The 14,298-nt window shown below is 35.5% G+C and overlaps 3 protein-coding genes across 3 annotated transcripts; 1 reads left to right on the top strand and 2 right to left on the bottom strand.

Moving 5' to 3' along the window:
* Positions 2,014–3,751, top strand: LOC105160326 (protein PLASTID TRANSCRIPTIONALLY ACTIVE 7). The gene is made up of 4 exons (XM_011077656.2): positions 2,014–2,120; positions 2,207–2,263; positions 2,346–2,408; positions 3,034–3,751. The coding sequence occupies exons 1-4, from the start codon at positions 2,067–2,069 to the stop codon at positions 3,370–3,372; spliced, it is 513 nt and encodes a 170-aa protein (XP_011075958.1). The 5' UTR covers positions 2,014–2,066; the 3' UTR covers positions 3,373–3,751.
* Positions 5,030–5,842, bottom strand: LOC110011903. The gene is made up of 3 exons (XM_020693513.1): positions 5,715–5,842; positions 5,581–5,633; positions 5,030–5,357 (listed from the first exon to the last, which is right to left on the bottom strand). The coding sequence occupies exons 1-3, from the start codon at positions 5,779–5,781 to the stop codon at positions 5,223–5,225; spliced, it is 255 nt and encodes an 84-aa protein (XP_020549172.1). The 5' UTR covers positions 5,782–5,842; the 3' UTR covers positions 5,030–5,222.
* On the bottom strand, positions 9,019–13,988 carry LOC105160325 (importin subunit beta-1). Its single transcript, XM_011077654.2, has 3 exons — positions 13,783–13,988; positions 10,379–12,802; positions 9,019–10,282 (listed from the first exon to the last, which is right to left on the bottom strand). Exons 2-3 carry the CDS (start codon positions 12,787–12,789, stop codon positions 10,084–10,086), a joined length of 2,610 nt encoding a protein of 869 aa, XP_011075956.1. The 5' UTR covers positions 12,790–12,802; positions 13,783–13,988; the 3' UTR covers positions 9,019–10,083.

The following is a 14,298-nucleotide window of genomic DNA, read 5'->3' as shown; positions in this document are numbered from 1 at the left end:
AGCAGAGCCCTCGGGATATTTGTGATCTGCAGAATTTGAATTTTACTGCGCTATATTTTTGCCTTTTTATCCGTAAAAAATTTATTGTCAGTGTGTGTACTGTGTGTAAATTTTGTAGCAGAATGTGAGTGCATCTGTTGTTGCCGTGGCCGCCTGTGTACTTAAGTACTACTCCTCGCCTCCTAACAATTCACAAACGCATCAAACAACACAAGACGTGGTAATGACACTTCGACTCGTGTCTCCCTGGTGCTTGCTCCCCACGGCGTCGTTTCAGACCTTCGAACTTTGGTATAATTATAGAAATATTTTTGTAATTTAAAAAAATACATATAATACTTCTGACATTAACTTTCATCTAATAAGTAAATCTTTCTATTTATCAAAATTCACAGACTTATCGAATATTAGGTAAAAAAGGAAAAGATTGCATAAAAAATTATATTTCTCCCCATTGACTTATTACTGATTTATTACAAATCATATTACTGAGTTGTGTTTGTACGTTTTATCATCTGGTAGTTAGATTAAGCTATTCAATTTTCAAATTATTAAAATTGTATAAATAAATTCAAAAAATATCAACATAAATTTAAATTATTACACCATGTTTAAATTCAGATTGTTATGTATTTACAATATATCTGATTTGCAAAATTTTAAATAAACTCAAAGCAATATCTGAATTATGATGAATCAAGAAATTATAATCAAAATTAATTAATTAACTAAGTAGCATTTAAAGACCAACAAGTAATGATCCATTAATATCCAACCATCACTTACCTTATAAGTTACAATCATTGAATTCCAATTGTTAATTGCTTGTGCCAAATAAATGCCAACCATTATTTTTAACAGATAATTACATATATGATTACGTCAATATCTTGATAAGTCGAGCAATATATTAATTCAATCAACACATCAAAATTAACATAATAAATAGTTAAATAAAAAAAACAATTTTGATGAGATTAAACATTGTAAATTATAACTATCAAGAGGCGACTCGATAGAATTTAATTCAAAAAATGAGCAAAATGACATACGAAACTAATGAGATTGAGAAGACGGTGAGTCCAAATTTTATGGATGTAGGTATTTAGTTAATTTTTAATACAATATGTCGTGTTCTTGGTTTGCTTTGAAATTTATTGGTTGATTTTAAAATATTAAGGTGGTGTATATTATTATTTGATTTGAAAATACTTATATATCTTTTTTAAAAATAATAAAAAAAATTAGAATATGCTTCGAGAAAAATGTTAAAAATTGAGACATCATATTTACGAGTTTGAATTATCTATAAATTTTTCTAATATATCAATTTTATTGTATTTTCAGCTAAATATAATATGCAATATTTTTTTTGAATTCAAAAATAAAAAAGATTTTATAATAAACCATAAAAGCTAACTGTTAATGTAATGTGTAGAAATTACAAAGGAAGGTCAACTTAATTAACTTTTGAAAAAAATTACAATAATCGCCTATGATATTCCATATAATTATAAATATTTTATAATATTTAATAAAATTATATAATTTTTGAATGTGAGCTTGAAATTTTCAACTTTGAATTACTATATTTCTTAAACGAATAGAATGAGATGGATGAAATAATTTTAAAAAATCTAAGAAACTTGCCCACTGAATCCATAATTGTTTTTCAGAAAATTCTTAAAAATAAATAAAATTATAATATATAATTCAAAATGGCATTTTGGTCGTATGTCATAAAAAAAATAAGTGAAAACCTGATCGAGATTAATGGATTGGGCTTGTTATTGGACGACCGTTAAAATTAAAAGATATTAGTAATTTTTCAAACAATAAATAGGTATTTATAATTATGTCAAATATGAGAGAGTTTGTTTAAATTTTTCGCCTTCTAACTCCGGACATGTTGGGCTGAGCAGTTCAGTAGTGATGACAGCCCAAATGAAGGCCCATTTTCCTTATAACTCCGAACAGTTTGGGCCCATTTTATATTTCCATTTTCTGGAAGAAGACCAGAAAATAAAAGAAAAAAGGAACAGACGGATAAAGTGGAGGTCGCTGCAATGGCTGCATTTTCTGCAACGTTGAATGGCTTATCGTGTTTTCGTTATTTACCTGTAGATATCTCTTTTTTGGTGTTATTTCTCTGTCACTTTATTCAAAATAAATGTTATTTTTCTATGTTTGATCGATTCGTTTGCAGAAAATGGAAGTGAAAGTTGAGAAGAAATGGCGGTTGGGTTGTGCTGTAAGGTCGCAGGTTAGGATTTTTTATTTTTTTGTAATATTTGTATGGTTTTTGTGTTATCTTGTTTAATTTTCATTGGCTATTTCTTTGACAGCGTAGTTCGAGTTCAGGGGATTCAGGACGGAGTCATAGGCGAGTGTGGAGGAGGAGGAAATTGGTATGATTTGTGAGCCCTAAATGCTTGTAATATAATGTTTTACCCTTCAATCAAATTTGCGTGTTAACTTTTTGCTATTTTGCGGTTTGGACATTTGCAATGCTTTTCTGCCGCCTTTTTGGATAAATAATGCGAGAGATGTTAGTGGCTGAAAGACGAAAGATTATATCCAGACTCCAGTATAGATTATGTTAATGGTTTCTATGGTGAAAGAGTGAATTCTGAAAAGTGTTAAAACTGACTTTATCTTTTGTTCTGGAGCTTGGAGAGAAGAGTGAAAACGTTAACTTGAGAAGCAAAATGCGATCATTTTCAGTTGGTGGATGATAAATTGTTATGGGGATAGATATTGTAGGCTGTGCATGACTTTTTGAGCTGACATTAATGGTTAATTTTGCTAAGCTTTTGTTATATGATTGTTTTGCTTTATGTTGCTTTTCATGTGCTCGGATTCGATTATTGATATGTCCTACGAAATGCGGATGATGCGAATATGTAGCCATATGGGCTTTAGACCTTAGTCAATACGTCGTTCAATATTATTCTCTTCTGGTGCTTAGTCCACTTGAAACTTTGATATTCTTGCGGCTTATACTACCTTTTACATTATAATATCTGTTTCCAGGCCAAGAAAGATGATATGTTGGACTACAGGATGGAAAGAATTCCATTTCTCGAGGAACAGGTGAGGAAGATAAGGGAGACGGGGGAGCTCCTGACCATGGACATCGAGAGGTTGCTGTTATCAGAAGATAATAGGTTTGGTTTTGTGAATGAAGTGGCTGCAGAGGCAAAGCAGTATGTCGAAAGCAACCGTGATGAGTATGGTGCAAAAAAGGCAATCTTTCATGTCCTCAGCAATCGTATGAATGATTCTGGATTTTATCGCCCTGAGGCATACATTGAAGATGATCCTTTCAAGCCGGGTCCTGGATACCTGAGACAACAGCTCTACGACGTCTGATCTAACCAGAAGGATACTACTTTCTTGTTTCGTTACATTCAGGTCAGTACCTGGGGACTAGCCATGGTCAGTCGAATTATTCTCATCAAAGTTTGCAAGTGCAATTGAAGAAGATCACCATGTTGTGTTGCAACACTAGTCGTTCTTTGCTCCGCTTTTGGCTTGGGAGAGATTAGAGTATAATATACAATTATGGTTTTTGCCTGAGCATATTGTATTGTAATAAACCCTCATTTCATGTTCTTGGATGCGCCTATGTTGTATAGATTCAAGAATTCACCCATAGAGACACACGCCTCTTGAGATCTGAAATCAATTTCCAGTGCTCTTGGCCTGGAATGTTATTATATTCGACTTTCTGCTGCCAATTTGGTGATTATATAAATCGTCCCCAGTAATCGGTCTTCCCTATGGTCTTCCAATTCCCCCATTTTTTGCTTTATTTAGGTTCAAAATACAACCACCAACTTAATCTAGGTATACGACAAAAGTCCCACAAGAGGGAAAAAAATAGAATTGGACCGTGGCATGAAGCATTGTTTTGCTGCCCATGTGCAGAAATGTGGTGGATGTGAAAGCCAAATGGAGTGACCATGAACGAAATCGTGCAAACTTTTGTTGTCTTTAAACTGCAACACATTGTTGACTTACTGTGTACATCCTTCTTGTCTTAGTGAAGAGGAAAAGTTGAGAAAGTTCATGACAAGGATGGCTCATCACATATTCCGCTTCAATCATGATTACTGTTCCCCATTAAACATAAAGATAAAGTAGAATCGACAACTAATGAATTTGTTCGTTAGGATACTACTGTTTTATATTTAGTAAATGTGTGTTCTTAGATATATGTCCCAAGGCCGACAGTTTGGCTAAGGTTAACCATGCAGCGACAAAGTTTTGTGTATGAATTAGACCAAACGTACAATCATTTGTAGTATCACTTGAGAAACGGGACTCCACTTTGCTTTCGTCGTGATCACATATCCAACCGGCAGCACGATAATTCAATGATTAAGTCTCTAACGAGTTCGGACCTGTTTTATGTGGGCGTATGATGTATTGGTGGGTCAGATTTTGTAGCGGTCAGAGTTCCGACTTACTTCGAACGGACACATTGAATTTAACCAGACTACTTATACTGTTGCACATTGTAGTGGGTAGGAATTTAGGTCATATCCTCATATAGGATTTGTATAAAATGACCTTTTAGCTTACTGAAATTTCAGTCTTGTAGCACTATCTATCTATCTATATATATATAAATATTAATATGATATGCAAGAACTGTGTTGTGTAAAGATTTTCAAAATGTCAAAAAGATCTCAACAGTGCTTAAGTAGGTTTAGACCAAACAAAACTGGTGGACAAGTTGATCTGATCGTAGCTTTATGCTATGAGGAATTGATTGATTGATAAGCAAAAAGATGGATCGGCTGCACTCAAGTGGGATCTGAATGATACTATTAGCAGCAGATCAGTCCACATACATCTGATGTTAATATGAACCATCTGATGTTTTCTGGACCTATACATCACCAACACTGAAATTCTTCTTGCGAGGGTGTTGGTTCTCACACAGTTGCTAGCTGCATGATTGCTGAATACATGTATTTCGTTTACGACAAAGAAAATTTTATTACTTATAACATATAATATGTGATAGAGTAAGCAGTAGCAGAAAGTTGACAACATAAGAGCATCTGAACCGCCAGGGCTTTTAATACAACATTAGCAACATAGATAATTGTAACGTTATTGATAGAAAACTCATAGTAATAAACTACTATAAGATTAACATATGTAGTCCAAAAAGTATATAACTCATAGAATGCTATAAAATAATAATAGAATCATGGATTTCTGCTGCCACCTCCTCCTCTCCTCCCCCTCGGGTCGTGCTTCGGGTTGGGGCCGGCATAGTCATAATCTAACACCGCGTCCAATCCAAGAAGCTTTCTTGAATTTGCCCTGATCACACATCCCACCTGGGAAAACATGCATTGAATGTTAGCTGAATCGATGTTTTGTTTTTCATGTTGCAACAAAATTGTGATGTTTAGACGTCTTATGATGTTATTTTTACATTATGTTTGTAATATTATTACAAGAGAATTACTACAAAGCTACTATATTAGTATTGTTGCATGGTGCCATATACAATGTAGTTTTTTCCGGTCGGAAAAACATGACTAATGCATATGTTATTACCTTGTGAAGCGAGTGGAGAGGGATTGTCCCAATGCCTGAGGCCTCAATCATTCCTACAAAGAGAAAAGCAAGTAACTATGATGAGAAGTGATCCATTACAGCTTCTAAGATGGGATTCAGCTTAAAATAATCACCTGCAGATATGAGCATCATGAATAGCAAGAGGGAGATTGCAAGAGAGGCCTTTGCCCTTGGATTCATAGCTGTTTGTGGTGTAATCAGCTTAAAATAAGCTGAAAGTTCAAACTATGGTTTAGGAGGGAAGGAATGGAGGAGAATACAGCTTTTTATAAGCAGAAGTGGCCATGAAAGGTGTTTGCCTCTAGTGCTACCCACCCACCCACCACCCACCCAATACCCTGCTACAATGATGATGAAATGCATTACCAACATGCAAGTCAACTTCACAAATATGCATGTTACATCACCCAAAATTCTAACACAAATAAGATATAGTCGATCTGAAGTAATTATATAACAAATATAATACATTTATCATGTGATTAGTGTATAATTTAAGACGATAAATGTGCTATACAAATGACTTGATTTGATCATATCTGATTTGTATAAAAAAATTCGGTTATATCAAAGTATAGAAGCCCACATCAACACACACACATGTGTGTGTGTGTGTTTATGCATGTGGACACAAACTTTGTTCAGAAACCCCCCTTTGCATCGCTTAAATTAATCACTTTTGACAATTCTTGTATGGGATAATTACACTCCAATTTTTTTAAGTTTTGTATAATTATACTTAAACCTCTTGTAGTTTAGGAAATTACACTAACACTTATAAGGCTTGCTTCCGTCTAACAAATAAGTTCTTCTATTAGTCAACACTTAACTGAATTTGTTGATATTAACGAAAAAAAAAACACTCAATGAAAATTAATATTTACCCTCGATTGACTTATTACTGGTTTATTGCACAGGTACAAAAAAAATTTCAAGTAAACTACCCTTATAACGGTGAAAATATACCTCCTCACGTGTATTAAGACGTCCAAGGGTAATTTGATCATACAAAAATTTATCTAACCTACAATAAATCAGTAATAAGTCAATCGAGGGTAAATATAAATTTTTCTTCAATTTTTTTGTTAATATTAGTAAATAGGGTGAATTTTGACTAACGAATAGACTTATTTATTAAACAGAGCAAACCTCAAGAGTGCTAAATATAATTTTTTAAATCATAAGATGTTTACGTATAATTACACTAAATCTAAAAAAGAAAGGAATGAATTATCCTTCTTTTATTGGGATTAAGTTTTGAGTTCAGAGAGGTCACACACTTTTCATAAGTCAATCTGCTTTTCTCCCATTTTTTCCCCTAAATTGTACCAAGTGCCCAAAATAGGTGTACCTAAAGATCATCAAACTTATAATGCCACAATGCTATATTCTTCTTTTCTTTAAATTTACAAAGACTAAGTGCAAATGTTATTATACCACTATGCATAGTTTGACTCAAATATTAATATTTTTCCATCAGTTTTATAATATTTTATAGATATTTTTAAATTCAAATTTAAGATTAAGACGGTGCTTCGGTGAGCTTACAACCTCTTAAAAAAATTCATATAAAATGTCGAAAAATATTTGAAAGAATTTAAAATTCAGAGGAATTCATTATAATTTACCTTATTTTGAATAATGAAAGAAGCTATTGATGAGTATTTTGGAGAACTGTTGCTACAAATTGACTTATCAATGGCACCAAACTCCAACTTCACACCAATGTTGCCTTTTCATCCTCATTTTTTCAGCTTTCATCACCTCTCTCTCTCTCTCTCTCTCTCTCTCTCTCTCCTCTCTCTCTCTCTCTCTCTCTCTCTCTCTCTCTCTCTCTCTCTCTCTCTCTCTCTCTCTCTCTCTCAAATCAATTCACAATGCCCTAAAATGTGAGGGGTTGAAAATTTTTTCAGACCCCCATTATTGGGAGCACTAACAAAAGCCTACACACACACACACACAATTATTCTATCACAAATTTACCTATTTTTGCTATCATTCTGTTTGTTAATTCATTATTATTAATATGAAAAATGTATCTCATGATGCTTCTTTTTCTTTGTGAAAATTTTATGTAATTACAAGACAAGAACCTCATAATATCTTGAGGTTGTTTGGCGACAGGAAAAAAGCAGACTATGAATACTACTATATATATATATATATGTAAAAGGTGAATAGCAATTTATTCTTGTGTGACATTGAAACTTAATAAATTATTTCCTGAGAAATAAATAACAATTCATCCATATATATTTAAAAAAATGAAACAATTTACCTCCCTACATAAAAAAGCAAATTGCTTTAATTTTTTAAAACATAAAGAAATAAATTATTATATTTTGATAAGAAACATAAAGATAAGGTATTATTTTATTTTTTATAAGAGATTGTTTGCCTATTTTTATAACACAAATAGTTAGATTATAATTTACCCTATTTAAAATACTGAGCCTCATAATTACAGTTGGTGACAACAAAATCCATATGATTCAGAGCAGAACGGGATTTTGCTGTCATGAAAAGGTGTGATGAGGGACAGAAGCTGTAGGATTATGAATTATTATTATTAGTCCCAAAAATCTTAGTATAGTGTTTTTTTACCATCATTTGTATTGTTGTACCCACTCTCTCAAGTCTCAACTTCTTATTATTATTAATGTATTATTTTATAGTATGTATTTAATAGTAGTGATTGGTGGTGGAAATTGAGAAAAGTCTGAAATACGTTAAAAATCGTTATCGTGGAATGGATGGCAGATGCGACTATACAATGGGAAATAGTGGAAGTGAAAAGATGGATGCAACCAAGACACAGTTGCAATAAGGATTTGACATTTGCACTGCAAATCTGCAATAGCAGTTGAGTTCACTAACTTACTACTGTTCGGATGTGGAGCAATCTATTCACTCGTAATGCAGAACCCCCTCCCTAGATTTTCGATTGCAGATCATTTTCATATTCTACTCCATTCAATACACACACCATGTATATAAAATTAATATTACGTATTTTTATTTGTAAAAAAATTTATACACACGACTTGTGTATGCTGAAAAGAATAAAAGATGAAATATTTACAATAGAAAATTTGATCCATCCTAATACGGGTAAATATACATATATATATATATATATATATATATACATCTCTAACAAGCAGATGACCTTAGAACGAGAAAAAACTGGATTTGTGAACATGTGCCTGGAAAATAATCTAGAGAAATAAACTCATGAACATAGATCTAAACAACCAGTACCCTGAATCTTACATATTCGACTTCTATCCCTATAATTTGAAGATTGAATCTCCAGGAAATAGGATTTTGGAAAGTAGAATAAGTCATAACTCAGAAATAAGAGTACCGGCCAAACTAAGAAAACAAAGAGAAAATGACAGGAAATACACAAAAAGGAAGAAGAATTAAGCCACAATGTATAAACAAAATTTTACAGTGAAACGAAGAAAAATGTATACCATGATACAAAGAGGAGAGAAAGCGCATATATATATATATGAATACCGCAAGGCCACAAATGAATTGGCTCGGGACAACAAGTAATTTCTTCAATCCTATTCTCAATCTCTTTCAATGTCATCACAATTTCATGACATCCCAATAATCCACTCTTGGAGCTTTGAAACAAATACAAATTACATATTCAAAAGCAAGATTGAAGAAAAAACTGTACTTCCGGCAGACAAGAGCAAGCACTCGTGTCTCATACATGCATGGTAATTTGACCTGTGAAACACCTACCAACTACTGAACTAAAAATGCAAATGAAATGCCCTAACTAAAATAGGATGACACCACCCCCATGTGATTTTACTAGTTAAGAAAGAAATGAATGATAATGTATGCAACCCGACTGTGACGGTAGATGGTTTGGACCAATGCAAGACACAGACCGACCTGAAAATATTTATAAAAAAAATGTGATGCATAATAAGAAGGAAAATATAAATATGGAATGAAAAAGATGGCAGGGTGGCTGACTTCAAGTATCATGAAAACAAAAATTGTTGCACTGGTACGGCCAGCTGTAGACTGCCCGAGGAGCAGGCAGGCAGGCTGGCAGCACGATGATGAAATGGAGGCTCGTATTGTTACCAACACCAGAAGAGACCAAAAAAGTTAGTCAAGCATGCAGCATGATTAGTCCATTCAGCACTTTAACAGCCCTCCGCAACCGATCACCAAAAATGACACTTTCACTTCTCAGTCCTCTGAGGAAGTACTGAGAAGCCACCATAGCCGACTACCCCCCCTTCCCACCCCCAACAACCCCCATGGCAAAAGAAAGAACCCAACCCCATGATGCTGATGCATGAGTTAGTGACAACAAGAAGAAAAAATGCTTCTGTTGTCCGAAAATGGCAATGACCCGACATGACACGACTATTGTCCAACCTGGACCCCGACTCGACACGACCATATGCATGCAGGTAAAGTAATATGCACCAAGTGGCCACGACCTCAAACAGATATGGCACGACTTATGGCCAACCTGGCCCACTCAGCAGATTCCTTAATCAAATGGTCCTCCGATGACAAGCATTCATTTAAGAAATCTTTGCTTGACAGGGATTGCTGAATCAGAGAACCTGCATTACTTCCCAGAGTATCTGCTAGGTCTCCAAGGACGCCAATAGCAGTTTTCATCACAACATCATCCCTGCCAATAAACCACAATCAGACAACCTGAAAGAAAAGAGTACAATCTAGTTTTATTTTTTTGAAGAAAAGCATTGTTAGATTAAATTATACTCACATATCCTTCTCCATGTAAATGCTATCTAGGAATTGCAAGATGTGAGGTGCATAAGGAATCAGGAGTTGGGTTTTAGGCGAGTTCTTGAAGCCCTGAAAAATCCCCGAGTACGCCTCTAATATTCCATTTCTTAGAAGATTAGTGTATTCTATCATTTCATCATCAGCACCTGATGTGTGGGCAGACAACTCTGCAGCACTCTGCAGCATAGGCATTGCATACATCAAGTACTTCTCGAAATTCTCGCCAATCGCTAGAGCTATGTCACCGAAGCATGAAAAGATTGGCGGCTTCACAGACCGATGCAACTGGTTGCTTGACAAATCTTTGAGAAGCTGGGTCATAATTCCATCACAATAGGGCAGAATCTTGTCCTCCAAAGCCCTGCAAATATCCCCTACAACACCAACAGTGACTGCACAAACTTGGTACTCCTCAAAATTCTGAAGACCCATCTCCAAATACTTGTAAAAATCAGGCATGTACTTTGCGAAGTTTGGACCTGTTGCATAGGCAAGTGCACCAATGGCAAGCATAGCTTCCTCATGGACAGTGGCACTTCTGCAAGCAAAAACTCGTAGAAAAAGATTCATTATCTGATCTGCATACTGCAAGAAGGCATACTTAGTGGGTTCTGATGCCCCTAATTTCTGGATGATGACCTGTAAGCAGCCACAAAGAAGGCCCTGCAACTCGTTCTGCTTCTCTCTCTCATCAGATGAAAGTTTCTGCGCCTCAAGAGTCTTATGAAGTTCTGCCATGATGACTTGAACAAGTTCCAACACTAAGCGAGCTGTTTCCTCAGTTGAACACCTTACTACTTCATTTAGTGTCTCGTAGGCAGCCGTCCTAAGTCGTGACTCCCCCGCATCTTCTCTATGAGTGACATTAAGAAGCGACTGAACAATTTCTTGGAAATAAGGTGTCAAGGGTGATGTTGAGCCCACATCCTCATAACCTTGTGCTAGAAAATAGAGAGCACCACAGGCTTTCTCAGCAACATTTGGGGCATCTTTCATGCTCTGGAGGAGAACTGTGATAATCTGTTGACAGTTAGCCGGGGTAATAATTGGAGTCTCCACTGTTGAACCATGAAGAAATTCGAATATCCTCCCCAAGGTCCAAGCAGTTGTGTCCTTCACATGGCTACTTGGATCTTTAGTTAAAGCAGTGAGCATGAAACTTAGAGCAACATTGACAATGGGAGTTAATTTGTCAGGTGAAGGACCTTCCAATATAGAACCAAATGCATAAGTGGCAGCTTCTCGCTGCCTCCAATCAGCTTTTGTTATATTTTCTTCGATAAATGGCATGACAAGTGGTACAATATCATCCCCCACTGTACGGGCAACCAAACCAAGGCAAGTCCCACCAGCCATTGCCAGATTCCAAGCACCTTCGTCCTGATCCTGATCTTCTTCTTGCTTAAGAAGTGTCTCCAATAACATAGGTACAAGTGCGGGGAGAGCCTGCTTGATAAAATAATAGCACGGAACATCAGAATCTGCTGTAAAATCACCTCCATATTCTTCCAAAATATCAATTTCTTCATCACAAATTGAGCTCCAAAATTCAATTGCTTGAAGAGCAACCGGTTCCTCATCTTCCCGGACTGCCTTGGATGTGATGTTGAAAATATCTTGTATGTACGGAGCTAATTTCTCATAATATGTTGACCCAATTGAGACCAAACACTCAAAGGCAGCCTGTCGAATTTTCACCTCTGGTGAAAGTGTGGCCTCACAAACAACTCTCATTATGTAGTCCCTCTCCATATCGTTGGAAAAGTTAGCCTGGGCAAATCCAAGAGCATTATATAAAGCTCTGGTGGCAGCAAGCCGAACCTCAATATTACCCTCATTATCATTCATGCCTTGAACCACAGCTGTAAGTATCTTATTTACTTGATCTTGATCCACAACCTCTGGAACAACTTCTTCACACATGTACCCCAGAGTTTCAAGGGTAGCTTGCTTAACATGAGGTGGGACTTGGTGAATATTTGACAAGAGGGATCCAATGAGCTCAGGCCACTGCTTCTGAGGCAGTTCAATGCCGGCGACCTTAGCGATGACTTGTGATGCAGTTGACCTAGCATCAGCCACAGTAGAAGAGAGGGTCTGCAACAAGCATGCCTTTATCTGGCTCTTCACAGCCACATCTAATGATAACCACCTCTGCACAAGCTCATACTTTCTGTGCTGCTCCTTGGCATCCAATGCATTTTTAAGAATCAAACCTGCTAGTTTACGGCTGTCAACGGGTTTCTCCTCACTAGCAAGCTCTGCAGAAAGGGATAACAAGAAACCAGGAAGGTTTTGCTCCTGAAACTGTTTCAGAGTTTCTTCAGCATGCTTTCGCACTGTTGAATCAACTGCTTGTGCACTTAGAAGGACCTGAGTGACTTCCATAGCTCTATTCTCCCTGAAAATTTACACACGGAGATGAATTACAACAACTAGGCACCTAAAAAAAATTATAGGAATACATCTCCATTTAAATGCCAAAGCAAGAAATAACAGAGGCCTGCAAAGGATAAAACATGTTATGACGATTTTTAACTATAAATATTAATGAACTTAACCGCCCCACAATTTAGTCTTCATTACACCCAAAATCAGTAATTATATGAAACACATTACAACATCTTAGTAAAATCAATGTATGGAGAAAGAAAAGAAACCACAATATTGATCCAAAAGAGATGGACACATAAGCATTTGGCCATATTTAAAACCAAAAAATCATTGATACTGGCAATCAATAAACATAGAAGGAGAAATTAATTTCTCATCATAGTGGCTGCTTGGGATAATGGTAAATCCATTCAACTGCAGAACAGGACAAAAATTAATAAATAGAACCAAATCAGAACAGATCCAAAGTCTACATGCTCAGCATATCAAATAAAAGACCAGACTGCTTATTGCAGGCTACTCCAATGTGCAGAAGAAAAAGAATTATAATACTGCCACCAATAATCAGACCACAAAATCACATTCAAATTCAATCAGTAAACAGCAAATGAAACGTATAAAATCAACTAAATAAAAACAAACGACGAAACACGTCAAGCAACAGTTAAATTGAATAAGCTCAGAACAACAATCGCTATGGAAAGCAGTCCGATCCATCGCCGTCGACTCCAAAAACTAACAATTGCAAATTTTCATGTTTGCGGAGCAAAACAACAGATCATCAGTATTTTAGCCTAAAAAATTAAAGCAAGCAATCAGATCAATCCAAGACTTAGATCCAGTAACCCTCCAATTATCAACAACTAAATCCAAAATTTCACTTAATTTCACCCGAGCCAAAACAGAAACACATGGTTGATCACTCAAAAACACAAACAAAAAGAAAAAAGAAGTAACGCCAAAACATAAGGGATTGAATTAAAATACCTGGGGGGAAAGGTTGTGGAGGCGGGAGGGAGAGTGAGAGAAGAGTTCACTCTCGGATCGGATAAATTCAAAAGCGGCGCCCCTGAAAACCCTAAACAGAGAGTTTTTAGAGAGAGAAAGTGTCTTTTTTTGGGAGTGTGATCTTAGAGAGAGAAAAAATGTAAAGCTGGACTTGAATCATGCAAAGCAATAATAATCATTTTCTTTTCTTCCACCCCCCGCTGCTCTAATATTATTTTACTGGGCAATTATTGCCTGCGGAACCGACCAGCTAGTTTCCATATCATAAAGCGGCAAATACCCCCCTGTGGGCTCCACCTGATGAACTCCTCCTTTTGTTGTTTTCTTTTCATATTTATTTCAATTATTATTAGTTATTACCTTATATGTTTCTAAAAATATCAAATAAATAAAATTACGAATCATTTCATTTAAAGTTTAGAATATAAATGAAACAAAAAAATATTATTAATCTAAAAATTAAATTGATTTACAATTATACAATGTACAAAAGGA

The sequence above is a fragment of the Sesamum indicum genome, linkage group LG4 (assembly GCF_000512975.1).
Source record: "Sesamum indicum cultivar Zhongzhi No. 13 linkage group LG4, S_indicum_v1.0, whole genome shotgun sequence".
Lineage (NCBI taxonomy): Eukaryota > Viridiplantae > Streptophyta > Magnoliopsida > Lamiales > Pedaliaceae > Sesamum > Sesamum indicum.
The sequence above is the reverse complement of the archived record's forward strand: the minus strand, read 5'-3'. Positions and strand labels throughout refer to the sequence as shown.